The sequence below is a fragment of the Selaginella moellendorffii genome, unplaced genomic scaffold (genome assembly GCF_000143415.4).
Source record: "Selaginella moellendorffii unplaced genomic scaffold, v1.0 SELMOscaffold_82, whole genome shotgun sequence".
NCBI classification, from domain to species: Eukaryota; Viridiplantae; Streptophyta; class Lycopodiopsida; order Selaginellales; family Selaginellaceae; genus Selaginella; species Selaginella moellendorffii.
Window position 1 is genome coordinate 787,470 of NW_003314343.1, and position 27,329 is coordinate 814,798.

A 27,329-nucleotide genomic window follows, 5' to 3' on the forward strand; every position below is an offset into this window, starting at 1 on the left:
TTTGATTGATTTTGGGGAGAATTTAAGATCAAGATCATGAAATCAGGAAGGAGGGGAGTTGAGTTCCAGCATAACCAAGCTAACAACAGTGAGAATAAGTCCAGCCACGAGAGAGAAGTTCTTCTTCAAGTGGTGAATCCCAAAAGCCAGCAAGACGAAGACCATGAAAATATAGAGTGTCACCGCAAAGATCCATGCAGTGTGTGGATTTGCTAGTGATACCTGGCCAAGAAATCGCTGGAACATCTTGGAACCTTGGATGAGAGTTCTCGCCCAAAACACAAGGGAAGTCAACCAAAACACAAATGTGTATACAAACATGGTTTTTTTTCTTTTTCTTTTTATTTTTCAACAATTTATTACATAAATCTTTCAAGTGTTCTTCTCCAAAACAGATAGTGCTGGCGTCAAATAGTTGTTTGATTTGTCAGGAACATGAGCAACCTGGAATGAATCTCCAAGTTAAATCGGCAAAAGGAACAAGGACTCGCCAAATGTAAAAATTTCTTTTTTACCAGTTCATACAAGCCTTGTCCAGCCTCAGGAGTGTACTCGTAACAGACCTGCTTGTAAAAAGAAATTCTTAGAGCTCTGGAAAGAAGATCATTAAAATCGAAGCTCACGTCAAAGCTCTTGTTCCTGGCTGTTGGATCGTGCAAAGCTTTGACACAAACATCTGCAACGTCTGCGCAGCTAATTCCCTGCGTTTGCAAAGTTTGAGATGCTTTGCCTGGAAAACAGAGACAGAAGAACGAAGAGCCTACCTGTGTAATTCGATTCCCTTGATCAAACACTAGTGCTCGTTGTCCCCCAGGTTCCTCCTGAAACATGATCTAGTAAAAAAGGTTTGCAAGACAAATGGTACCAATACCATGAGTGGACCAGGACGTATAATTGTGTATCCAAGTCCAGAGTTTCTCAGTGCTGCTTCTCCAGCCTATTTTGGAAAGAAGAAAACCGAAAGTTAAAGGCACTGTGAAGCATGCAATACCTGTTTCGCTCTAAGAAGTTTCTCTCTGCTTTCACCCTCAACCCCAGCTGCAGAGCAAGAGACTAGAATGAAATCAGTCTCTTCTCCCGTCTGAAATACAAGAACCAGTGTGAATCAAAAGGACCGAAAGATAGAATGCAAAGTGCACTTACAGGGAGAGCTTTGATGTAGTCCACTAGCAGCTTAAAACTGCTAGTTTCTCCTGTTGCTAAAAACGAAGATCTCTAACAAAGTAAAGAAACTCCTTTTATAGCGACTAATGTACCATTCTAGAGCTTACTTGTTTTCTCGGCTCAAATCTTATGGCCAGCTTATCCACCAAGAACAAATCAAGTGGTGGATCTTCTTCGTTCATAGGCCTGAACTTTGTGAAGGGTATTCTAATCTGCAAAAACGAGAGTTAATGAGTGAGAAAGTAAACCATGACCCATACCCTACTATAGCCAAGCCGTGTCAAGAATCTTGCATAGTAACGTCTTCTAGGAGCGTCGTATTCTCCACCACTGGTCTCGAGAATGAGGCTGTAAATCTTACCGTCGCCACAAACACATAAAACTAGACCTTCGTATCTGTAAGCACGAAATGGAACCAGCCACACAATGAAGATGAGAAAAGAGAGAACTTCGCAAAACTTTCCCACCTGTCAAGAGTAAAACCCGAAGGAAACGATAAGCTTTTCACCATTTCTACGTAGCCACCTCTGCTGGGTACAAACCCTGAGACAACGAGAAACTATAACTCTTTGCTACTCCCTGGTAACAAAACACGTACCTGAGAAGTCGGCATTGTTGTTTTCATCCACGTCCAAAGTTCCACCAAAATTCACCTGATACTTTGAGGAGGGATCGTAGCCACCAAAAGCTTCACCTCTCCTCATCTCCCAGGAATCCACCTCCTTTGCCTTGCTGAATTTCGCCACAACAAGTTTGCTCTTGCTACTCCGCCCAGCACGAGTTTGTGCTAACCTGTGATTGTAATCCTACGCACACAAACAAAAACACATGAGAACTTCTGGCAAAGCAAGCTTACGCAAACCTGGAATGCTGTTGATAGATTTTGGACCCCCTTGTTGTCAACTCTGTAGAGATCAGCAGTAATATATGATCGCGCAGCGGCACAGCAGATGATCTTGTTGCAACCTTCGACCGCTGCTTTCAGCGTCTCCGGCTCTCCCAAATCGCCCACAACGATTTGCACCGAGCGAGGCAGCATCTCCAAAGTCTCGGGATCGGCATTTCGTACCAAAGCCTTCACAAAAGAATGAATTTTAGAGAAACCAAAATGCCTCAAACATTTGCCCATTAGAGGCAAATGCCAAGAGAAGAAGAGACTCTACCTTAACTTTGTATCCTCGCAGCTGGAGCTTCCGGATGAGAACCCGGCCAACGCGACTGGTAGCTCCCACGACCAGCAGCGTCGTAAACTCGGCGTTTGGGATGGTGAATTCGCACATTGGGCCGCCAACGAGCACATTGTCATCCCCATCCCGGGGCCTGGACGAGCCCGTGAACTGACCCAGATCCTTGATCCGCTGCCACACATCGTCGAAAGCCTTCCTCGACTTTCGACCCAGATCCACCGGGTTCACATTCTCCAGGCTGAGCGACAGTGGCGGCTGCTCCGGCTGCCGCTTGGGCGAACCTGTGGAAGAATTGGAGGGATCATCCGCGCAAGCTGTGATCAAACGCGCCGGTTTGAAGCTCACCAGGCGGCTGGCGCTGCTCCTGTGGACGAGAGTGACGCCAAATGCGAGTTCCTGGCGGCCGGAAGCGAGTCCCGCCACACTGGCAGCCATTGATTCATACACTCATCGTCATCCATAGCCATTTGACGCGCCACAAAAAGTGCCACGTGTAAAACTTAAAAGTTACCTAAAATGCTTTTAGTTAAGATTTTTTAGCTAACTAATAACTGTTAAAATACTTAACAGCGCAAGTAACAACAAAACATTGTTAGCAGTAGCAACAGCAATGGTATGTAGCCTGAAGATTTTACTTTGTTTTGGAAGAATGCATACCTCCTTTGCTTGGAAAGGCCACCAAGAGGAGCAATCTGTGCCGGAAGAACTTGGGACATGAGCAAGAATTCTTAGAACTTTCAATGTAGCTGCACTTGCTTCTTAAATTCAGGGTCTTCCAACAGCTTTCTATCAATACACATGAATTCTATCCACAGTGGATTATATTTATAATAATCCCTCCACATGAGCATGGCGTTCATGAACCATTCCCTCACCTGTGCGTATACCAAAGTCAGAATAATAATCACACAATAACCCTTCCGAAACAATTTCCCCATCAATCTCTCCAAATTTGAGCTCCTCGTCAACCAGCTTACACTCGCCAGCCCCTCAATCGCCAGAGCGAAGTCATCCAGTTTGGCCAGAGCGGTGAGAAGCGGCACAAACCCTTCCAGCACTCGATCCTCCTCGTCCTCCCCATCGTACTGAGGAACCACAAAGCCATTGTTTGGCTGGACCAGCCAGTAATACTCATCATCATCAAGCCACACCGTTCACTTGCAATCCCTGTCAACCATTATCACGGAACAAATGTCTTTCAGAGACATGACCCTATCGATGCTTGGATCCGTATAAGACCTGCAATCGTCCCGGCAACATTATCTTAGAATTCGTCCCGAGGATAGCCTCAACTTTATATTGTAGACAATGCCACTACAATAGGACTATGAAGAGCAGCTGAATACATAGAGATCATAGATGGCAGCCATGCTCTCCAGGAAAGGGATCAACCCAAGCCTCATGCCGATCTTGAAGCCACCTGGAGTCCAAAACCAGCACCTTTCAGACCCATATATTGTCAAGAAACATATCCGATCCATACTTAAATTAAAAAAGGGAGGGTTTCTCTAAGATGCCGCTCGATTGGAGGATGTGCCAGAAATTCCCTTCCCTCTGGCGGAAAATGTAGGCTATCGGTGCGTTCTTTCTGGAGAGCTCCGCTCAGTGCGTCTTGTTCTTGCAGATTTCTCGCGATTTCGACTTGGTTGTGATCTAAGGCCTGGGACAGGAGGCGAAGATTGTGGCGATTCCCGTCCTTGTTGCGGCGTTGAAGGCGTGTGGCAGCTCCGGCGACGTGGATCTCGCGACAAAAATCCATGGCGATGCAGCGGAGAGCGGGCACGATTTCTACGTTGCAAACACGCTGGTGAGCTTGTATGGATAGTGTGTGGCAACTTGGTGGAAGCTGAGAGAGTTTTTACGGGGATGGTGGTCTCTTGGGCGGCACTGATGCTGGAAAGCGGGGAAGAGGCACTGGCTTTACAGGCACCACTGTCATGGATGACAAATGACAGGACCTTTGTTGCTGCTCTTAAGGCATAGCAGGCAAGGAAGAAGGCAGCAAAGAGTTGGAAGATGGTTCGTGAAAGCAGGGACGCTGGAGAAAGGCATGGATCTCCGTTCTCAAGCTTCAGACAAGCATGAGCTAGATATATTCGTGGCCAGCTCGCTGATCGACATGTACGCTATCGTTCGGTGTGGGTGAGTTTTCGCAGCATGACCTGGTTTCGCTGGTTTCGTTGATGCTGGGGTACTTGGAAAACGGCCAGCCAGACCTTGGTTACACAGATTGTGGAAGTTTATTGAACGCTCAGGGGCTCTTCCAGACCATAATCTGGCACTCTGGAACACGCTGATACTCGGGTATGCTGAGAACGTAGTGGACGAGAAGATCGCCATCCCTCTCTCGACCAGCTCAGCATGGCTGCAAGCTGAGAGAGAACCGACGCGAAAGTGATCCCGTTCGGCTCTCATTTCTTCTCGTCACGCATTTGATCGAAGAGCTCGCGAGCTTGTAGTTCCCTATCCCCCAATCAAAGCATTCGAGACTTCCACCCGGAGTCGAAAGCATGCCGAGCTTCCACCATGCCTCCACACTTCCCATACGTGTCCACCAGCGAGGTTCGTAAAACGCAACCGTGGATCCATCTCACGGCCTCCAAAGCCAACAGATTCCCACAAGCCTTGAGTGCGGCCTTGAAGCTCTAGGAATCCAGCGAGAGATCTTCTTCACGTTGTTGCAGCCGCGAGAAAAGAAGGCCACAGATGGTTCCCACTTGTGCGTGACTGATATGCGAGTTCTTGGAGTAGAGGTTCTTCACGTGGTTGTAGGTGCCGGTCTAAAAGTTTGGGAATCGGAGAAACTCTAACGTCGGAAGATTCTCTTCAGCTTTGCATTCACCAAAGGAGTCTCAAAACTGTTGTTAAACTTGCCTGAAGCTGATCGACAACAAGAGCACAGGGAATCGACCCGACCGTCTTCCACTTGTCTTGGAACTTAACTTGGACTCCCACGACATCATTTTCCTGCAAGAGAATGGTGAGACCACCAACGTCGGAATGACTGCTCAGTCTGATTGCGAGCTCGGGGCTCGGGCAAGGAGGATAATAGTTGAGTTCCAGCGCTGCTTGGTGCTTACCAAATTCCCTCTCGAGATAGTCGGAGCCTAAGCCCAGACCCTCAGACAATGCTCGCAGGAGATGCCATGGCTTGATCCACAGCAACCAACCTGGATGATCCATAGAAAAAACTCTTTAGAGGAAGAAAATAATGCTGCACTTCACGAGGACAAGAGCTTTGCGAAGCGCTTGGAGGACAATGGAGGATAAAATAAAAGGCTGGGGAATTAACTGTCTAGTGTGACCCCAAAGCTGGTTAGTTCTAAATATTGTCCACATGAATTACATTCATAACTGTTCCTGTTAATTCCTTGATACTGGTTTAGGGTAGCAGCTTCTGAAGGATGTGAGAACATCACAGTGACTTTAGTCCATATAGAACACCAACAAGCAAGATAGATTTTGATGCTTCTCCTTTTTTCTCAGACTCTTTGTAGCTTAGGAGTATTTTAAATATTTTTATAAAGTATAGTTTAACCAAATTGAGAAAACCAGATTAAAGATCAAAATTCATCTAAATAGGATGCTTTTGTATGATAGACTTTGCTAACTGCAAGTAGTCTTTATTGTAAACTCCAGAATGCAAACACTCCTCAACACCTATGAGTGCCTTCAGACTTTCCTCAACCTTTGCCTCATGATCTTGTGGCTAAACAAAGGCAAAATCTTTATTTGGTTAAGGATTAAGATTTTTAGTTCAAAAAGTTGATTTGAACTATTAGTAAGAGTGTGATTGATAAAATTAAAAGATTAGTGGTTAAGAAAGGGCCACTAGAATCATTGAACGAAATCCAAATGGTAAAATTAGGTGAGGAACACTAATATGTTAGATGATAATGGATTGTGGGAAAGGCAATAGGATGGATTTTTAAAAGCTCCGATTTAGTGAAAGTGGAAGCTCTAAAGGAAGGAGTGACAAGGTAACCAAATGATAAGGCTGTGAATAACTGTAGCACAAATTATGATAATTGAAACTTAGTGTTAAAAGTGGCATAAAATAAAAAAGAGGATGATAGTGCCCTCAAATAAAGAACTTCCTAGGATAAGGAAGTGGAGTTTGCACAATATATACAATGCAAAGTGTCAAAGACACCCAAGAAATTGACTTTGAGAAGTTAAAATTCTAAAATGTAATAGTTATATCGATAAAAACTAAAACTATTCAAGAATGAGTAATGGGATTGATATAGAGAAAGTGTCTTTTACGGGTTTAATGAGAACTAAATCAATAAAAGGAGAGAACCACCACAAATAGTCGAATGAGTCTTTATATTGGAGAGACTATGCTCCTTAAAAGATAGGTAAAGTATGGTGAGCGTTCAGTGTCGAACCATCAACGAATATTGGCTTGGTGTTAAGGATGGAAAGGGTAATACTTGATAGTATTACTTTATAAAATGATTTATCATTCAATGAGGACATCGAACTTCATCTATGTGAAACACAAATCTCTAAACCCCAAAATGGAACCAAAAGGGTGTTATATGGTGGTGGCCAAAGCAGAAGCTAAATGAGTGTAACACATTTGGACCAAGAGCTCCGATTTGGATAGTTGAGAGTGGGAGTGAAACTCCCAATGAAGTGTTCAAGAACAAGCATGTAACAAGCAGTAAGCGAGTCTCTAAAAAAGGGACATAAGAGGACTAATACATAACACATAGAAATGTCGAGATGGAGTTCGAGAAGGAGTTTGAGATAGACTTGATAGAGAGTCCGAGATGGACCCGAAAAGGAGTTTGGGATGGACCCGAGAAGGAGTTTGAGATGAATCCAAGATGGAGTCCGAAATGGACCTGATATAGAGTTCGAGATGGAGTCCAAGATGGATTCAACATGGAGTTTGAGATGGACTCGACATGGAATTCAAGGTCAAGACCGAGACCGAGAACAAGACTAAGATTGAATTCGAGTCCGAGTCCGAGGGTGAAAACCCAAAGTGTTCATCTCCTAGACCCTAGGGTTTTAGTGAGCTCTAAAAGTATAATAGAGGGAAGACTCTAGTGGAGCTAGTTTGGCTAAGAAAAGCCAGTGTGACCAAAGAAGGCTATACCCACATGTTGGGTGATGATATAACCATTGAAGAATCCAAGGTTAAAATGAATATAGACAAACAAATTAGATAGCTTGGTGAAGTGTTTAAGAGCCACTTCTAACTCCCCTAAAAGATCAAATAGTCGATACTCCCAATCTAAGTGTGGGTGGCACTACTTACTTGGATATTTAGCATGACTTATTGGAACCTTGCTCTAGCCACATGGCTAGAGCATTTAAAAGTAGAAGGTGGGGAGAGTGCCCATAAGGCTCATGTAGGGCCATGGTGTTTTGAAATGTCATCCTAAAGTCCCAAACTATGGAAAGGAAAAAGAGCAATCTTCTAATATAGTGATCAAAGATACAATCACATGGTGAAGAAATCCCAGAATATAGTGGGACTTTGTAGCGCACCTTATTTCTCTCCCCTTAAGCTAACTAGAAAAGGGGCAATTGCTTGATGAGAGAGCCCTTAGTAGCTATTTTATCCCCATTTATCCCCCAAGGTTCCAAGGATCCACGGTGACAGTATATCCATACAAAGTCCCACCTTATCTCTCTCCCCTTAAGCCAACTGGAAAAGGGGCAATTGCTTGATGAGAGAGCCCTTAGTGGCTATTCCTTCGTCCGTGGATACTCTACACAAGAGGAAGGACGTACGCATGGATGCCCAATACGTACAATTTCAAATTTAGGGGTAGGAATATACCTTGCTCAAGGGTATATTATATTTCCATTTCCGCACTCAATCTACCAATCCTTCCATTGTGTAGACCAGCTATTCCATGTGAGGCAACTAGTCATCCACCCGTACCGCAGTCCCACAGTGGATACCTTCGTCCGTGCCCAATACGTACAATTTCAAATTTAGGGGTAGGAATATACCTTGCTCAAGGGTATATTATATTTCCATTTCCGCACTCAATCTACCAATCCTTCCATTGTGTAGACCAGCTATTCCATGTGAGGCAACTAGTCATCCACCCGTACCGCAGTCCCACAGTGGATACCTTCGTCCGTGGATACTCCACACAAGAGTCCGTGGATACTCCACACAAGAGGAAGGACGTATGCATGGATGCCCAATACGTACGATTTCAAATTTAGGGGTAGAAATATACCTTGCTCAAGGGTATATTATATTTTAGGTAACCACTAATTAATGGGAATCGAACTTGTGCCATTTGCTCCAATACCAACTGTAGCGCACCTTATCTCTCTCCCCTTAAGCCAACTGGAAAAGGGGCAATTGCTTGATGAGAAAGCCCTTAGTGGCTATTTTATCCCCATTTATCCCCCAAGGTTCCAAAGATCCACGGTGACAGTATATCTAAATCTCATCCCATGATCACATGCGCTACAGACTTAGTGGTTGGGCATTTGAGCCTTAACCTAGTGGCGGTGTTAGCGAGCACAACCGTGAATAAAAAGGGACTTAGTGGGGATGGAAGAAGGGACATTAGGGAATTAGTGGTCCAACACCACCTGCATCATAGTCCCGTTCCCCAAAGATGAAGCCATCCATCCATGAGTGATCCTCCCTTGACCACATCTTAGCACCCTTAGGATGCCAAGAAACATGGGGAATACCCTATGACAAAAGTGAATGGGCCTACCCTTAGCGTAATGGGTTGATTTGTTGGTAATACCTTTAGTGTTGGTTATAGGATTGAATATATGGAGCACTTGGATCAAGTGTAAATGTTAAGTGGCATAGATGCCATTCTCGAGGCTAGCAAGTCTCTAAGTTTAGAATAGGAATTTATGGAAGTTGTGATTGAGACTCCTTCATGTGGTCCAATATGTGGTTAAATGACTAAAGTAGAATGGAAAATTTAGTTGCTTACATATTCCTCCTCTTAGTGGGTACAAACAGTAGCAACTTGCAAAACTTACTTCTATTGAGTAGTGTGAGTCATTGCTTCTATTGTGGAGAGGTAGGATATAAATTCTTGGAATGACTCAACAAGTATAAGATAAGGTCTCATGTTAATGTTATAAGGGAAGATGGTGAAGGTGAAGTTAAAGGTTAATGCAAACTACAAGAAAGAGGAGGTGAGTTACTTTCCTTAAGATTTTTTTACAAGCAATACAAGCATTGATCTGTTGATGTATCTTGTAGGCTTTGTTCATGGACACCAAATCCAAGTAATGCTTGATATAAGACTTAGTAAAGTTGTTAAGATTGAAAGCTAAGCAAATATCACCCATACACTAATAATAGATATTATTATTTAGTACAATTTATGGATAGAATATTCAAAGTTTATTTGGACATATTTGTTATCATATATATCAATGATGTTCTAGTCTTTAGTGAAATATTGAAGGATTATTTATGGAGTTAGTGTTTCAGAAATTGCATGAACATGAACTATATGCTAAGGAAAGTAAATGTGCTTTTGGACAATTGCATATAAACTTTCTTGGGCATATAGTTAGTGGTGGCATAATTGAGGTGGATCCAAAAAAAGTGGAAGCAATAAAGTCTTGGGAAGTCCTGACTACTGTATTAAATGTTTGTTCTTTTCTCGGTTTGGGTGGATATTTTTGCAAGTTTGTTTGTAGTTTTGCAAATATTGCTCTTCTATTAACTAAGTTAACTAAATGTAGTATACCATTTCATTAAACACTAGCTTGTTAGTGTGTTTTTGTACAATTAAAGGAAATATTGATTATAATTCCTATTCTTAGGATTGCAAATCTTAATAAACCCTTTAAAGTGCATTGTGATGCATCTAGCTATGCTATATGTGCCATGTTGCAATAAAATTGTAACAATATAGTTAGTATTACTTTAAGGCAATATGGTTGTTCATTGTATTTTATTCCAAGAAATTGGATGAAACCTAATAAAGATGGCCAATGCACGAGAAAGATATATTTGCTATAGTATTGGCATTGGAACACTAAAGAAACTATTTGGGTACATACCAAGGTTTATATGGATAGTAACACACTAAGTTATTTTGCTATGTAGCCAAAGGTTATGCCCAAGCATGCTCATTAGCAAATAAAACTCACTAGATTTGATATTGATATCATCTATAAATCTGGTAAAAACAATATTGTTTTAGATGAGTTGAGTTGTCAGGCTCAATTTTGGGCAATGTCGGCAATCAGTTTGGACTGGTTGGAGGATGGTTATGCTTCATATGAAAATGATCTATTGGTGAAGGTAATCTTGCACTATGTGGAGTTGACAAAGCAGAACTCTAGTAGCAAAGTGGTGAAAGTTGCTAGTCATGCCAATGCAAAGCTTTACTTCTCAGTTCGGGATGGATTTATTTACTATAAATAAGAAAGATTGTATTTTCCCTCCAAAGATTTGCAACAATTATTTCTGTAGGAAGATTATGATGTTTCGGCAGCAGGATATAGTGGTAAACGAAAGACTCTTGCTTCATTGAAAAAGGGATTTTTTTGGTTTGGTATAGAAGGCAATGTAGTGGATTATGTCCATTCTGCCAATAATATAAGTGAAGAACTCAAAAGCAGGCTAGGAAGTTGCAATGTATTCTAATACTAGCTTGACCATTTTAGAGTATAACACTTGACTTCACCATTATAATACTTTGATGGTAGTTGTGGATTGGTTATCAAAGATTGTACACTTCATTCCAATTGTGGAAATAATGAATGTAAAGTAAATGGCAAAGCTTTTTTTTCCATGAAGTGGTACGGGTTCATAGTCTTCCTAAAGAGATAATCTTAGATAGAAATTCAAGATTTACGAAAAAGTTTTAGGGCACACTATTCCAGTTATTCAGTATTAAGTTGAAGTTTAGTACAACTTATCATTCTAAAATTTATGGGCAAACCGAACATGTGAATGCTCAAGTTGAGGATTATCTATGGTTTTATATCACGGTAAACCAATGTGATTGGGTTGAGCATTTGGATACAGTAGAAATTTGTTATACCAACATATTTCACAACGCTATTAACTATTCTCCATAGAAGATGTTGCAAGGGAATGTTCGTAAGGTTCCTTAATAGATTGTTTTATTGAAACTAATGTCCGAAGTGCAAGTTATTTAGACTTATGTAGAGCAGCTACACCAAGGTTGGTCTAGAGCTACTGAGGTGATGGGCAAAACTCAAAATAAATATCAATATAATAAGGATCAGCATTGTTAAGATGTATCTTATTAAATAGAAGATTATGTATGGCTATCTTCCTAAAACTTGAATGCTAAGGAGTCTTTGTCTCAGAAGTTGTTACCAAGATATGTTAGGCCCTATTGAGTTTTGAAATAGATTGGTGATGTATCCTATTAGTTTGTCCAAACATTTCATTTACAATAACACTAATAAAACGTTGTTGACACCAAAGTCTTCACAAGTACGTTAATTTAGAAAATGCCAACAATGTTGATATATGTGACCAACCTCATCATATGCTTAATAATAAACATCATGGCTACAACCACATCCTCACCCTTGTTCTTGAACTTGAGTAATAGTAACATCAACCTTCATTAGAACATAACCATCTCCCATATGAAATGGAGTTAAAGAGCATGTAGTGAGAAGTGGAAGAAGTGATGTTTTATAACGTTGTATCATATGAAAAACATTATCAAAGGTGGCTAGAGTAAGTGCATATAAAATCCCACAAAATCTTGACGAAGTGTTAACCACAACATTTCCAACTTGATCCTCTTCAATATATTTAGCTCCATATAAAGCAAGAAGTTTTAGAAACAAATGCTAAATTGCAAATAACCCTTGATGAAAACAATGTAATTAAAAAAAACATTATCACAATTGTCAACATATCCAAATATGCACTTGAAGACATATGAGAGAATGTTTCAATCCATATAAATGGCTACACTTAAACCATTGTATTACTATAACACCATCCTTTAAAAACACATAAGAAACTTATGCAAATGCTAAATATCATCCCAAAAATGATATGTAGCAATCATTGTAAAATGATTGAATCAATAATACATGTCATCTCTAGGATTTTGTAAACTCCTGAATTTGAACTTCTTAAGAAAGTCATTTAGCCTATTACTATTTAAACCCAAAAACACTTAACTCTAAGTATCCCAAAACCCTTAACCAATTGAAAAAAAAGGGTGAACTTTTATTTATGGGCCTTTTCTCTTTATATTTAAACCCTATAAATCATCTCTTGAATCATTCAACTTTGGTTGCTTACAATTCACTATGCTTTCTTGCAAGCAAGAGATTCCTACATAAGAACTTCAACTGAACACAAGGATTAGTAACAAAAGTAATAAGAGCAAAAGAGTTCTACAACATGCCATAAATACAATTATTAATTGAGTATGATTATTTAACTACAACCACATAACATTGAGCAATTGCACCAACTATTGCTCTTAAGTTAAAGGAGGAAGATATTGCTTTGTTATAAAGATGAACAAAAAGGAAAAAGTAAAAAAGAAGAAATTGAAAAAACTATAGAGTGAGATTTAGATGATGCAAAAGCTAGATTTAATTAACTAAAATTCAAATTTAATTAATTCTTAAGAATAATTAAGATTGCTTTTCACCTCCACCAATATGAGTGCATGGAATATAGAAATGGAATACATAAATATGCATATAAATTAACCCAAAAACTTTAATTTATATACAAGAGCAAATAATCCAAATTGAAACAAATCCAAAAATTATTAAAATCCTATTACGTTAATATTAACATAAAAAGGCAGATTGAAACCAATCATCACCCTAATATGCATTATAGCCAAACCTCACACTTTTAATTTAAAATAAAAGAGAATGCATCAAAATGCTTTTAGAATAAAGGCAGCGATAAATGCTAGGCATCATTAAAAGCTCCTTTGGATCTCATGAAATTTCTAATAAATACACTCTCGAATTAAATACTGATGCCTGATCACAGTCCCGTGTCACCCGCCTTTGCGCAAAGCATGTTGTACTCGTCAGCCTCTTCCTGGGTGATCGTCCAGCGCAGGCTACCATCCAGCTTCCACACTTCGACCTCACCAGCTTCATTCACGCCCCTCCCGTAGAGGAACGGCCGCGAGCGCACGGGGTTCTCGCACACCACGCGCACTGGATCCCGACTGGTCACTGCCGGCAAGTTGGAAAACAAGCCAGGAACCTCGTTGTTGGTGACCCGGTTGTAATCGTGGCCGAGGTCGCGGATGATACCAATTCCTTGGCTCCGTCTGGACGCCTTGCACACGAACATGTTCTTCCCGTTCATCCACGCAAAATGCCACTCGTCCTTGAGGTCCGACACCACCATCCACGGCTTGAGCGTTGGGTTCCTGATGTTCAAACCCAGGCAAGCCACCATAGCCTTGTAGAGCAGCTCGTCACTCATCGTTTCCTCCATCCAGAAACCGATCGCGGTGCCCTCACCAAGGACGTTCCCCAGGACTGTCTGGAGCTCGAACTCGAGCTTGAATGGAAAGTTTGCGTTGGAGATGCACGATACGTGCTCCCTTTCCCTTTCAAGGTTCACTAGGTACTGGACTCTCAGCATGCTGTGCCTCGGCACACCGTGCCGCCACAGATAGCTCATCGTGGCGTCTCGTGTGACATCCCACGTCCACACAAAGGGCTCTGCGTCAAATTCCATCAGAGGCACTAGCCATCCTTCTCCCCTCATAACCGTGACGTTCATCCGGGACAAGAAACGCTTGCAGGCGCATAGATCCATGGATTCCAGTTCCAAGTTGCCAGGCTTGAGCACGCCGTAAAAGTCTAGCTCCTCTCCGGGATAGACCAGATCGCCCCGAGTCAGAGCCACTCCATTCCTTTGCAGCAGACCTGCCTGACCCGTCAGGTGTTCAATGGCTCCTACAACGTCCGCTACCGGTTTTCCTCCTTCCGGAACGGAGACAGTCCCTAGAACTGAACCATCCCTGTCCCTGACGCGGCAGTAGCTTGGCAAATCTGCTTTGGGTGGCGTAGCCGGGTAGGACTTCATGGTATCGAGCTTCAACACGCTCAGCTGCAGGGAAAATGCCTCAAATCGTGCTGGCAAGAGCTGGTCATCACATACCTCACCGTGATCACCTCCCGACGCAATGAGACAAGCTTGGTCTTTGATCTTCGCGTACACTAGGCTCAGGCCCTGCAAATGATGTGAGTTGCCGTTCAAAAGCGTCTCACGCACACGAAGTCTGAATGATACCTCGCGAGGCAGCCGAGGCTCCACGCACACGGGAGTCCACTTCATCGCCTTCATGTTCAACAGCATCGTTTGAGGAACCAGGCCTGTGTGCAAGCACATTGGTGAAAATGATATAGAAACTAGAATCGCCTACCACCAACGATGTAGCATTCGTCTCCAGATCCAGTAGCCGCAGCGATGGACGTTGGCGCAGCAGGAAACTCCAGGGGCGCGGACGACCATTGTTTCTGCGCAACAGCGACTCACCAGTGAGTTCTCGGCAAAAACCGTGGCTTGCTCACAGTTTTAAGATCCAACGTGTACAGCTTATGGTCACAGCCAGAGAAAAGGTAGAGATAATTGCTGTTGAAGGAAGCATCGCCATGAAAACAAAGCCCCGGTGGAAGCATGCCACTATGAACAGCGAAAGAAGATCACGAGGTGAGGTTACATGAACAAACAACTCGGACCTTGTAACCACACGTTCCCACTCCTTCGTATCCAGATCAAAGACGTGGACGTCGTGAAGCATTCGACCGTGAAAATCCTCGCCACCATACACCCATACTTTGCTCCCAACCAAGGTAGCTGAGTGACCACGCGTTCCAGGCTATAGCATCATAGGGAAAAAGCACATTTCTCAAGTGGTAAGGAACAACAAGACCCCTTACCGGAGCTTCTCCACTCACTGGTAAAAGTGACCACACGCATTCTATCGCATCAAACTCGTACACTACACAAGTAGAGTCAAACTCAGCCAGAAAGGCCTCAAACCTTGTGTATACCTCGCAACCTTTCGTCTGATGGAATCCCAATGAAAGCAAACAGCGTTGTTCCTCTTGCAACCTGATAGATAGTGTTAGCCACCGTAAAGAAAACTCACCAAGCTCTTGAGCAGTAACTCACCAAGCGATGCCCGGCACAAGACACAGGACAGGATGGAAGTGGAGTCCAAGTCGAGTTTCTCAAATCGAAAACCTTCCGGGAAAATTCACGACACCATAACGAAACACCAAACCAGAAGAAGTTTACCAGCGCATCGCTCAGGTATTTGTCCTCACAGCGTCCCCCAACAACATAAAACTTTTCGTTGAGCACGACTGCACCGTGCTGCAAGAAGACGCAAAGTTAGGGCCGGATCCTGCTAGAACTTACTAGACATCGAGCTTGTGGGTGAGCCGCGGTAACAGCTTCCCATTGGGCTGCCGCACCGCCGCTAAACCACCACTTCCACATGTATCCACCGGCACTAGTCAAAAGCACCGCCATGATTAGCGATTGGCTATAAAAACGCCCAAGAAAATGAGGGACGATTTGGCCACGCGTTTGGAGGCGATCCAGCTGTCCCTGGAATCGATCGAGCTTTCCATTTGGTTCGTCCAAGGTTTACGTACGTCCCGTCAAGAATGCCCTAGGAAGGTCTCCACATTCTAAGGAATGAATATTGGTTTTTTTTGGGAATGTTAGCAACCTAAATGATTTGACAAAAGAGAAATCTCTTAAATTGACAAATATCTATTGCATTTAATTAATAACGTGCTGGTCCTTCCTGGATATGGGTGGTTTAAAGCCACTAACAATCAAACGTGGTTGTCCATTTATGGCTCTCTGGACATCTCGGGAACATGCAACACTGCTATCTGCTAGAAAGCTACAAATCAAAGCAAGTGTTCCAATTGATGGCGTTATCAACATCTTTGAAGCTAAAAAGGTGGAAATTTTTTGCTGGGCAGATGCAAGAACACCAGAGCGAGGCAGAGCTATTGCTAGCCTCATACAAGAGCACCAAAGAAGTTCTACTGGTGCGAAGTGATTTTGCAGTTAACTGGAAGATCTTTTGGCTTGCAGACAGATTCACCATAGTGAACATTCCACTGGGCAAAAGATTATTGATACTTGCAAACAAGAGTCCCAATGGTGTTGCTTTTGCATTGATGCGGTTGAATGGGAAAAAGCACCAGACGACTTAACAACATTTGCCCACACGGGGGATATGGAAATTTGATGCTCTTGCCTTGTGGACCCGATGATCACAATGTAGCAGTGCTGGTGGGACTGCCGGGGCTCCTGGGCTCCACTGCAACTCGCAGGAACAGCAAAACTCCCCAACGAAGCTGGTGCTCGTCCAGGACTTTTGTGGTGGTGGCCTGACTCGGCTCTGAGAAGCAGAGAGCTCTTCACACTCTACCTGTTAGCTGGGACTCCTACCTCTTTGTGGAGTATGTACGCAAAAGGTGACTGTGGCCAAGAGGCTTACGCTGTTTTCTCGAGGTGCATGGTGTCTTGGAACTCTCTTATAAGAGCACGCACCAGGTCATGTCGCCGCCCGGGCTCTCGAGGGGCGCTCTAGGCGTGCAGCTGGGCCTTGTGTCGGATCGTATGTCTACATTGGAAGCCGAGCTTCAGCCTGTTTGAGAAAATGTGCATGATCCAGGGATGCGTAAACAACGAGGCTGTATGAGCTCCTGCGAAGATGACAGGCAGGCTGTAAAGTTCGGCTACTCTTCGGACTTCTTCATGCCCATAGTGGTGAGGTATGCCAAGTGTGGTCAAAATCTTCGACAAGAGCCAAGTTTCCGTGCAATCGAATAGGCTTTCACCAGCTTTTACTGTGTTGCCAGTCCCGTTACGTCCGAGAGCTCGGAAGACGGCCTAGCTCTCGTGGCGTGCACCAGATGAGCTCCAAAGCTACTAGCTCGGCCTCGTCGCTCTCCGCGTAGCCGAGTACCAGCCACACCACATCATAACGCTGGCGGTGGACTCAGTGAGCTTGCACTCCAAATGCGGTAGCCTGATGGATGGGGGGAACCCAAGCTTGCGGTGGCAGAACGAGAGCACTCCAGAAGCTGACACCCAGTGCAGCAATGGAAGCCTTGGAGACGGGAAAGCTCGTCCACGCTCACATTTCATCGGAGCTGCTGGGAGCCAGGGAGCTTGCGAGAAAGTGTTTAGCTTGCTTGGGAGTGCTGGGCTTCAACGTATGGCGTGGTGTCGGAGCCAAAGCTCGAAGTGCATGATCGATAGCGGCTACCGACGACGCAGCTAGGAAGACTGGCGCGCCGCTGGAATGCCGCTTTCAGATGACTTTCAGCTGAAGACTAACGGTAAACCGCCTGTCCACTGACCTGGCAGGCTTTGATTATGCCGAGAAAGGGCACTCGCATCTGGAAGTGGCGCTTGATGAGTTAAGGAGTTGAAAAGCGCTAAAACCTTTTAAAGCCCAGCTCGTGTCGGAGACATGGACCTGGTGACCGACGGCAAGCGCGTGCTCATTGCCGTCCACGACACCACGGGCGTTCTCTCAAAGTGCCCCATAGCTCGTTCGAAATCCCCAGCACTGGCAAACGAACAGTTCAGGTGTCGTGTCCGCCACACTATTTTGTACGGTTGGAAGCACACTAGTGTAAATTCACATCGGGGGTGGCGTGAGTCCGTGTCCGGGCAAGGATCTGGGACTGGAGCTTCTTTGCTTGTGAGCTGGAGGCGGAGCCTTGAAGAGCGTGGTCATTCAGGTTTTATTTTGATCCGCAGGCTCACGTGAGAAGAGGTGAGTGATCCCTTGCTGGATCAAGCTTCGATTAATACAATCTTAGTTCTGAGCAAAATTATTAGGTGCCTTTTAAACACTTAGTTCATATATTTCACACCTGGAAAAGCCTTGGCCCCTCCACACATAATTCCATGTACATACCCGCGCTAAGACTTTTGTTGCGCTTCTTCGGCGGCATCGGATCCTAGCAGTCGAGCGTCAACCATGCTGCGTGCATTTTTCTTTCCAGCTTAACAAGAACGATCTGGCCTTGTTCCTTCTCGGCCAGATTGCTGCAAGCTTTGAGAGGAGCCACGAAACTCCTCCCATCATGGAGAGACTCAAGAACAGCTCCAAGGCCATCTCATCCTCGCCGTTGTCCGTGTATCCGAGCAGTAGCGCGTTCAAAGTAACCAAGTCCATTCGATCGAACACCCTGCGAGTGTCCACCATCACTTTGCGTAGAAGTCGACGAGCACGCTTGACACATAGTTGTCTCGTTGGTTGATTAAATCTTCTGGAACACTTCCAATGGAAGTGCAATCCAGTGGAACAGAGGTACCAACAGTTTAAAATGCCCTGTAGCTTCAGCTTGATTGCCATGAAAACGAAAGCAAGCACAAAAACGAACCCTGGAGTCGAGTAGAGTGGCACAAAAGCAAGAGCGGCGCAAACAACTATGCATCAGCCAGCGCCCATGGGATGGGTGATAGCCAGAACTATAAACTTCAAGTGTCAAAATTTGCATGGTATTTTATAAATCATGCGCAACTCACAAAGATGCAAGAAAGCAGTCTGTCTCCTGATCTTCTCATCTTCGAATCAACCTTGAACCAAATAAGTTACTATATGGAGTGGAAGGGTTTAAAAGAATATCTTCCTATGAATGTGGAACCAGCACGGCCAACTGCAAGACTTTGTCTCGGCACAGCTGCACTGGATTGTCAAACGTCATAAGCCGAGCCTGCTGCTTGTTCTGGAGCATCTGGATCCGGATGATGCTGTATCCATCGCCCATCTTGCTCGCAAACTCCCACTCCCAGGGAGATAACTCGAACCAATCCTTGCTGCTCGATCTTGTCGACTTCACCTCCACAAACTTCTTCCGCCCGTCCGACCACTCCACCACAATGTCGTAAGCACAGCCCGTTTCCACCTCCTCGTTCACCCACGAGACCATGGCGTCCTGGCCGTGCTTCCTACACAGGTGCTCGTATACCATCTTCTCGCCGTTTCTTCCAGTAACTTCCTGCTGCTCCCGGTTTGCTGGACGTGATGATACGAGCTTGTCGCGGTCGACCACGCTGAGTTCTTGAGCGTCATCTGCCTGCTGCTCAGTGAAGTTGTAGTCGTCCAGATCGATTACATTCTGCTTCTGGATCACTGCACTATCGCCGGGAGCTTCGATGGAGTGCCTGGCGGTCTTCGATTTTGTTCTCTGCCGCTCGAGGAACTCGTCGGCCCGGGCTGCCATGGTTGACGTGCTCGGGTTGTGCCGCTGGCTCCCTCCCAGCTTCCAGGGCGCCTCTTCCGTAGGGAGAGGCATCAGGTTCTGGGAGCTTGAAACCAGAGACTCCAAATCATCATCGTCCGCCAGACCCTTGGCTTGAAGTGCTACCAAGTGCAAGAAGTTGGCTAGAGGCGTGTGTTGCGTGCCACTGAAGAATAGACGCGAGAGCTCTAGAAAAATGGAAGCATACTCTTGGATATGCGTAGAAGAAACATAGAGTTTATTGTCCTGCACAAACCATAGTATGTAAGTACCAAAAGAAACTCAGTCTTACCTCTAGTAAGCAGTTGCAGGGAATCCTGTGACGCGAAAAAAATCCCGTCGACTTAAGCTTGTACCGCGAAAACAGCCTGTCCACAATGAAGCACTGAAATTCACGAAGACATCCATCTTCCTTGCAGCGTCTGTAATTCTCCGGATGAAACTGTACCAAATACCTCTGACAATATGGAAGAACCAGCGAAATGATGTTTTCAAGCTCTGGCGAGCTATTTGGGCCATAAATAATGGCTTCCTTTTCAACTACCTGCGACATTGAAGCATTAGCCAACACAGAAATTCATAATCCACAACATTACCTCCGAAAAGCGAGGTACTCCGATTCCCGTCAAGAAGGACACGATCGAAGCTGAAGATCTCCCGACATCCACGAACTTGACTGCACTGTCTAAGTAGTCGAACGCATCAACAAGCTTGGCATCGTCACACCAGCACAATATGCGGTCCGCATCTGTCAAACCCGTCCAAGTGTTCTGCGTTGTCGGTAAAATGGGAGCACCGCTCGCTCGCAACGCATTCTTTCGACGATCCAGCTCCTCCGGTTTCATTTTGCCATTGTCAAGTTCTCGCGACCAATGAGCAAAAAGCTCCAGAACCTGGAGAAACACGGAAAACACACTTAATAACAAGTAAAAAGAAACGGGCTCTTTACGTGCCTTGTCAAGGAGCTTCGAAGGTGGCACGGTTCCAGCAATGTGCTGGAGTATGCTGATATAAGCATCGAAGTCAGGTACGTCAGGCACGCAGCATCCTTCGACGAAAAAATCTCGCATTTCCGCTGAGTAAACGTGGCAAAGTGTTCTGACAGGAACTTTCCCATCCGTCGAATCGTCAAAACCAAACGGATCTTCCCAAGTAACCTGTGCAGCTGAATAAAGATTTCCAGTGACATTTTCGTTGGTTCTCGTCACTCGAACGGAAGGTAAAAATATGTAAGTAGATTCAAACTGCCTCTGCAACTCCTGCTTGTCCATTTTCTCGCACAAAAACGTGTATACTCTTTCCATCTGGCCAATGCTGTAAATACAACATACTGTTAGGAAACGTCATGGAGTAAAACAAAGTTGTACCTGATTGAACAGCTTCCTTCTTTTTCTCTTTCATTGAGCAGCTTCATTAAATTTATTATATCCTCCAGTCGCACCTCTGTATGTAGACCCAAAGCTTTTGCCAGTTTGCTACTACCAACCTGCACATGAACTAGTAAGACACAAGATAAATTTACGAATGCTACGCACCTGAGGCCGGGCATAGGAAACATAGCTTCCCAGCATCGATTCCACGCTTTTGTGAAACAGCTCCGTTGGCTTATGAAGTTGATGGTCCAAGCTGGAACCGATCCAAGCGTACCCTCGGAGTTGCAAAACAAAAGACGACTCACAGTCGCCACCAATGCTGGGAGCACCTTCCACACTGTAGCTGCCTTTCGAGAACCGATCGTAGTGCTCATCCCACATACTGTCCAGTACCGTCAGGAAAAGCCTGCAATTTTCAGGCCTTCCACTCCGTGCAAGAGCGTTGCATATGCGGAACGAGTCGGCGCATCCCCAGTCTTGTATAATCCAGGCAGTGTTCCCATCCGCGTGCTTCCAACTCTCGTTCTTCCAGACGGTAGATGATTTATCCCCGACCCTCACCTTCGACGGCAGCACGTTGATAAAGTCGCTGACTCCCAGCGACATGAAGAACTTCCGCCAAAACGCCGGTGACGGATTGAACTGGAGGTACTTGCTATCAACCTCACACCATGGCACTGGAGCATCCTCGAGCAATTTTTCGACGTCGACAATGTTGCCCAGTTCCTTGCCGAAGTGTATGCTGTGTTCAGCGACGCTGCGCAGGCCGTCCTTAGTGAGAACAATCGCTGTATTCCTGAGCTGAGATAAAAGTCCGTCCTTTTCTGCTTGACAGCTTCGGCAATTGTCGAGCTCAAAGTGTAAGGCGCAGTAAGCCAGGTACTGCAGGAGAAGTGATGGATCTTTCTTGAGACAATCCACGCTTGCCATTGCTGGTAAAACGTGGCTCTTGATAACTTCATGCGCAGTCACCACCTTAACCCCCAGTTTCACAAGCATCTCCTTTATAGTACCAGCGGTGCTTTCCTCGTCGATAAGGAACGGACTCACGGTTCTAATGTCCGAATAGAGGTCCAGGAAATCTTTAGAGCGTCCCTGTAAACCTTCGCCATCAAGGAACCAAACTAGTCCGTCCTCTAGTGATGTGAATCCGCCAGAAGATAGAGGAATGAAAGGAACACCTCGCAGAGTTCCCGCCACCTTCTGCTCCTGATGTACAAAGTTCTGTTTCTCGTAGGCAAAGCACTTGTGGATTTCCACAAGACACCTTCGCAGCCATCCTATTCCCAGGTCGTCCAGCGATTTAGCAGCAGCTTTCAGCAAGCCAACCAGCGTCTCCACTCCATACTCCGGAACTCCCAAGGCCGATGCAAGAATATCGCTGATGATCACCTCTCTGTCAAGGTAGAGCAGTCCCAAATACTTTTTCAGCATGTCATCGGGTACCAGCAGTCGAAATGCGTCGCCCCATCCTCTCAAGGTTGTGCATGGCAGCGACCAGAGCTCTGAACCTTCAACAGGCAGGCAAGGAGCAGCTCGTAGCAAGGATAGAATAATCCTCGGGACCGAAGAGAAAAAACCAAGTACCTCGCCTTCAACGGGAACGTAGCTCAAGTAGCTTGATATAGCTTCAATGCGGCTTCCAAAGACTGCAGATGATTGAAAGCAGTGGAGTGATTGTAGGAAGAGCTTTGGAACCTCAGCACGTAACCACTGGTTCCATGCACTGTCCCGGTCCAAGTCTTCCCGTGAAGATGGAAGAATGAAGTCGCCCTGTACGACGAACTTCAGCCCGTAAGAGCGTACTGGTAGAAAGGCGAACACCTGTTGCTGAACGGCAAGTGCCGCGTAGTGTCCATCACGGCTCTCCTTCAGCTCGAAAGCAAGAGCAAGCTCAGTGTCCGGAACCCCAGCCCGATCCATAGGTGCGTCAAGAAGCTGCCTCACGACGAGAAAAGTACCTGTGCTCCTTCCATCTGTCAGCTTGATGATGTTGTTTCCAATATCTTGACGACGCATGGTCAAGCACGAATCCGATGCTTCGTTCTTGACGACCACCGTTCGCAGCTTGTGAAGGAAGAGTAGTAGTTTGGGTTGTACGTCTTGGAACATGCGTGACATAGAGTTGGCCTCGACTACGGACGCTCGAAGAGGAAGATCGATACGAGTGTTGATGCACCAGGTATCTTCTCCAGTTGCCTGTGAAAGGACGTTCTCAAGGTAAGCGTTATCAAGAGGAGACTGCACCCACGTCGGTAAGATAAAGCCGATAGAGCTCTCTGATATGTCGAACTTGACGTGAAAGCCGTTTGAATGTATTTGTGGAGACTCTGTGACCTGAAAAGATAATCGTCAATCAACAGCAAAGCACCTAAAACTGACTTACTCTGAAGACTGATTTGAATCCTATTCCTTTGTGTCCAATGTAGCCTGCAGGTACCCCTTTCTTTGTGGACTTCCCGACATCACAAAGAGCACGGATGTTCTTCGCTGTAAAGCCCTTCTCATTGTTTAAAACGACGATCCGGTCTTTTTGAATGATAAAAGCGAGTGTGGGATGGGCGTTCAGAGGATAGCTATTGTCATCGGCATTTTGCACCTGGGTAACAAACAACCAAAAACCAGAAGACCATGAAATGGACTGAAAAGAAAAGCCTTTGAAAATGCGTACCAGCTCAAGGATGAAGTGACAATCTTCCGAATACAAATTCTGAGAAAGGCACTCCAAGGCACGACCCATTCGAGCATGCTGCTTCGCAAGTAGTCCAGACTGAGTTACTTCGTCTTGTTCCTCGAAGCCAAACTCGTCCTTACGTATCATTCGTACCACTTCTCTCGCATCACTATCGAGGCTTTCTTCCGACATATCAGCCACCTCCTTCTTCACAGAACGGAGTTGACTACCCGGTTGTCGCTCAGACAAAACGGTCTCGTCACGCCTCGGTTTCTTGAAGTGGTTCTCACAGGCGGAAGAGCTATCCCGATAGCTCTCATCTGCATGACTTGCAGCTTCAAAAGTGGAGTAGTCGTTAATCCACTGCGGAACGCCCAACGCCAATCCCACCCTGTGAAGCATCAAGTGATGAAGGACGCTGCTACAGTTTTGTAGAAGTAGGGAGCCAGCATCCGGGAACAGTCTGGAAAGTCCAGCGTAAAGAACCTCCGCCGAGAACTCAATAAAATCGTGAGGCGCGCTTGCAAGGCAGTCAAGTATAAAGCAGGCTGCTTCGTGATGGTTTTCCTGCTTCCTTTTCCGGCCATTGTTTACCCTTGCTCGATCGAAGTATATTTGTAGCCCTTTAAGCGCATGTGTCTGGAGTAGCGCTTTTGGAGTTCTTGCGGCTCCTCCGTACAACACTACTAGAGATACCAGCTGCGCCGCAACATCCAAAGACCGCCCGTTTACAACTGCATCGAGAAAGCTATCTACGCTTGCATCTCCATCTACTCGCAAGAGCTTGCCATCCCTGGTCGCAACAGCTAGAACCTGCCGGTTGCATCTTCCATGCTCGAGCCACTCTAGAAGAGGACCAAGTTGAGGCTCATAGATGTCCGTCCATTGCGACCAAAGTGTCAAGTCAGCTAGCATTGGTGCCTTTACGAGACATGCTTCGGCATCTGCGTCTGTCTTACTTCCAAGCTTGCCAACCTGGGCACTGAAATTTGGCAAATATTCCCCAAGTAACGCTACCGAGAAGTAAACTGTGCTTGGTCTCCTGATATCATCTGGGGTAAGATCCTCAAAGCTTGTCGTTGCTAGATTGAACTGCTTGCAGCACCGGACTGATATATCCTTCTCTGACAAAGTGGCATCTGCATTCGACGCTTGCCGACCAAACGCTTGCATGCGATGCCGTGGAACTGTAGTGGTATCGATTAAGCTTCTGTTTTCCATCACCATCACCCTGTCGAGATGCACTTCCAGATAGTTCAGAAGACTTTTGCATCCTAGACTGGAAAACACCTTATCTGTGAATGAGCTGTAAAGCAGCTTCTCACAGCCAATGGCCCAATTCAGAACATTGCACCACCACCTGCCATTCCCGTGCGTTGTTGGAACGTATCGTTCAAAATGTTCCTTGATCACTGAGAAAACCTCGTCATTGGTACCTGCAAGGAGAGCCGTAGCAAGTGAAGTCTCCAAAAAATTAAAATAAAATAAAATAAAAGAATATACCAGTGCACGCGGGAGGAGCTTCCACAAGAGCTACTACGTCGTCGTCATCAGAGATCGCTTCTGGAGCTATGACGTCCCATTCTCCAGAATTGATAGAGGCTAACTAAAAGGAAAGCATTCACGGTAAAGCCAACGAAGCCATGATTCTTACAGCAACATGAAGTATTTGAGCCACCGGATAGAATTTGAAGTAGCGAACTTTACGACTTCCCTTGGTATCCGCTAGAATGTGATTCAGTGCCTAACACACAGTTCAGTACAGAAAAATAAAGACATCTGCCCACCTGAGCCACAGAACAGTCGCGGCAAGTATCTCTCCACGTTGCTACAAACTCAACAATCGATGCTCTGCTGATTTCGTAGTCGAATCCCGATAGCGACTCAAAAGCTTTTTCCACTTCTGCAGTGGAGCATTGCACTGTTGCATCCATGTCTTCATCTGACGAATGAAAGCAGCCTTTCATGGAGGCTACCTACGAGAACCAGATATTAAAACACGAAGCACGCAAAGACTAGAAAGTCTCCTTACAGCGATGTTCAGCAATGCAAGTGCTGGACGAGTTTTAAAGAGTTTGAAAAGCCTCCTCAAATTCTTTTCACTGGTTACTTGAGCAAGCATTCGCTTAAGTACCTGCTTCAAAGATACATGAAAAAAACTCGTAGAGAAATGGAAGAGGCAGATGTTACCTCGGTCACTGGAAAATCGTGGCAACAGCGCTTCCAAGTACGAACAAAATCAGAGACAGCAGATTTCTTGAGAGAAAATTCGTTGTCCACCATTTCTCCACAAGGTTTTCTCTGTTCTTCTCGTGAGGATGGAAATGGACATGTGCTATGCCTCGGAGGTACTGCCTTGTTGTCGTCAGAATCAGAATCGGAGTAGCAGAACCGTATGTGTGAAGGTTTCTGGGACGCAGAGGATTCGACGTTAGTGTTGGTTTGCGTTCCTCTCAGGGCTCTCTGTATAGCCTCCCTCTGTTCGCGGGCTTTCTTCATGTTTGCCTCCCACTTTTGTAGAGCTTCTTTTTCTTTCCGTTTCACTTCCCGAGTGATACCAATGTACATCCTACGGCCACAGTCAGTCAGGAGATTAAAAACGATGAAGGGAGAAAAGCTAACCCGAGGCTTTGAATGCGAACGCAGAGTCTTTTGACGTCCACACTTCTCTCTTCGGCAATGAAGGAGAGTAGAGCAGCCGGATCAACGTGCTGTTTTTTCTCCATCAGCCTGTTCAAGTCCTCTAAAACCTCCAACGCAGTAATCTTGTAAACTTGCATCAATCCGGCAGAAAAAATTTGCTGGACGAGGGCGTGTTTTACGACAGGTCCAAGGCCAAGATCATCAAACGTATCAACTCGTTCCTCCTCGCACAGCCCGAGAACCAGGTCGTGGAGCGTCGTGATCCGGTTCCCTGCAACATAAGCCACTATATAGGCGTTCACCTACACCCATAGAAACGCTTTAGAACAGAACTCGCGCAACAATTTGAGAAGAAAGAACAGAAAGAGAAAAAATGAAAGAGCTTACTCGATTCCCACCTTTCCTTCGATTGCCGATAGCGTTCTCAAGCAAGGGACTTGGTGCATTTGCACACCAATCGACTCCAGCGAGTAAATCCCCAGCTGACACAGCATTCTGCCGAGAACCGCCGCGACTGTGACACCGTTGCCATCGCCAAGAGCCTGCTGGTAAGCTGTGACGGCCGCATTATCCAAGCGCTTGATCGTCTCCTCGTACATTGCCCGATGAGGCTGCGGCTGCCATCTCCCGGGCGCAATCCAAGGCCGAGGAGGAGGAAGAGCAGGACGATAATCTGGAAATACCTGACCTCCACTGCCGCTGCCGGAAGGAATCCTTCTCTCCGCCATGGAGAGAGAAATGCCCTAAACCCTACCTGGGGGGTTTTAGAAGATTAAGTTCAAACATAACCATGGGTAAGTTTACCTTTAATCTTGGAAATTAACTAGCTCCAGGTAAATGTATAAAAGGATCTTTGGGGTGAATATGCTCACCGCGAGTGGATAATAATACATGCAGCGTTCACGTGGGAAAAGATGCTCTTTCCATCCATCGCGGCGAATATGCCCCGGACAACAAGAACAAGGCCTACTACTTGGCTTCTTGCTTATGGTATGGATTTCCAGCGACAGGATCTTGGCTTGTACGCGCCCATCATTATTCTCT

General features: G+C 45.3%; 3 protein-coding genes across 4 annotated transcripts; all 3 read right to left on the bottom strand.

The window, feature by feature from the left end:
* Positions 1-308: 308 nt before the first annotated feature.
* LOC9630252 lies at positions 309-2,830 on the bottom strand. 2 transcript variants are annotated; one of them, XM_002987556.2, is made up of 13 exons: positions 2,328-2,830; positions 2,027-2,239; positions 1,763-1,970; positions 1,632-1,707; positions 1,425-1,560; positions 1,272-1,376; positions 1,144-1,215; positions 992-1,081; positions 872-937; positions 765-821; positions 624-701; positions 516-563; positions 309-444 (listed from the first exon to the last, which is right to left on the bottom strand). In XM_002987556.2, exons 1-13 carry the CDS (start codon positions 2,784-2,786, stop codon positions 373-375), a joined length of 1,680 nt encoding a protein of 559 aa, XP_002987602.1. In that variant the 5' UTR covers positions 2,787-2,830; the 3' UTR covers positions 309-372. The 2 variants fall into 2 exon arrangements, with proteins under 2 accessions (XP_002987602.1, XP_024517149.1); XM_024661381.1 differs by having other exon boundaries at positions 624-821.
* Positions 2,831-13,326: 10,496 nt separating this feature from the next.
* On the bottom strand, positions 13,327-15,843 carry LOC9630254. The gene is made up of 11 exons (XM_002987558.1): positions 15,730-15,843; positions 15,607-15,684; positions 15,481-15,552; positions 15,360-15,420; positions 15,246-15,307; positions 15,045-15,184; positions 14,877-14,988; positions 14,729-14,822; positions 14,596-14,678; positions 14,464-14,535; positions 13,327-14,412 (listed from the first exon to the last, which is right to left on the bottom strand). Exons 1-11 carry the CDS (start codon positions 15,841-15,843, stop codon positions 13,327-13,329), a joined length of 1,974 nt encoding a protein of 657 aa, XP_002987604.1.
* A 2,993-nt stretch (positions 15,844-18,836) lies between these two features.
* Positions 18,837-27,013, bottom strand: LOC9630255. The gene is made up of 15 exons (XM_024661413.1): positions 26,684-27,013; positions 26,265-26,587; positions 25,833-26,211; positions 25,675-25,776; positions 25,430-25,618; positions 25,297-25,386; positions 25,146-25,248; positions 23,640-25,078; positions 23,355-23,567; positions 21,131-23,305; positions 20,963-21,081; positions 20,549-20,909; positions 20,192-20,488; positions 19,888-20,139; positions 18,837-19,841 (listed from the first exon to the last, which is right to left on the bottom strand). Exons 1-15 carry the CDS (start codon positions 27,011-27,013, stop codon positions 18,984-18,986), a joined length of 7,230 nt encoding a protein of 2,409 aa, XP_024517181.1. The 3' UTR covers positions 18,837-18,983.
* Between the last annotated feature and the right edge of the window lie 316 nt (positions 27,014-27,329).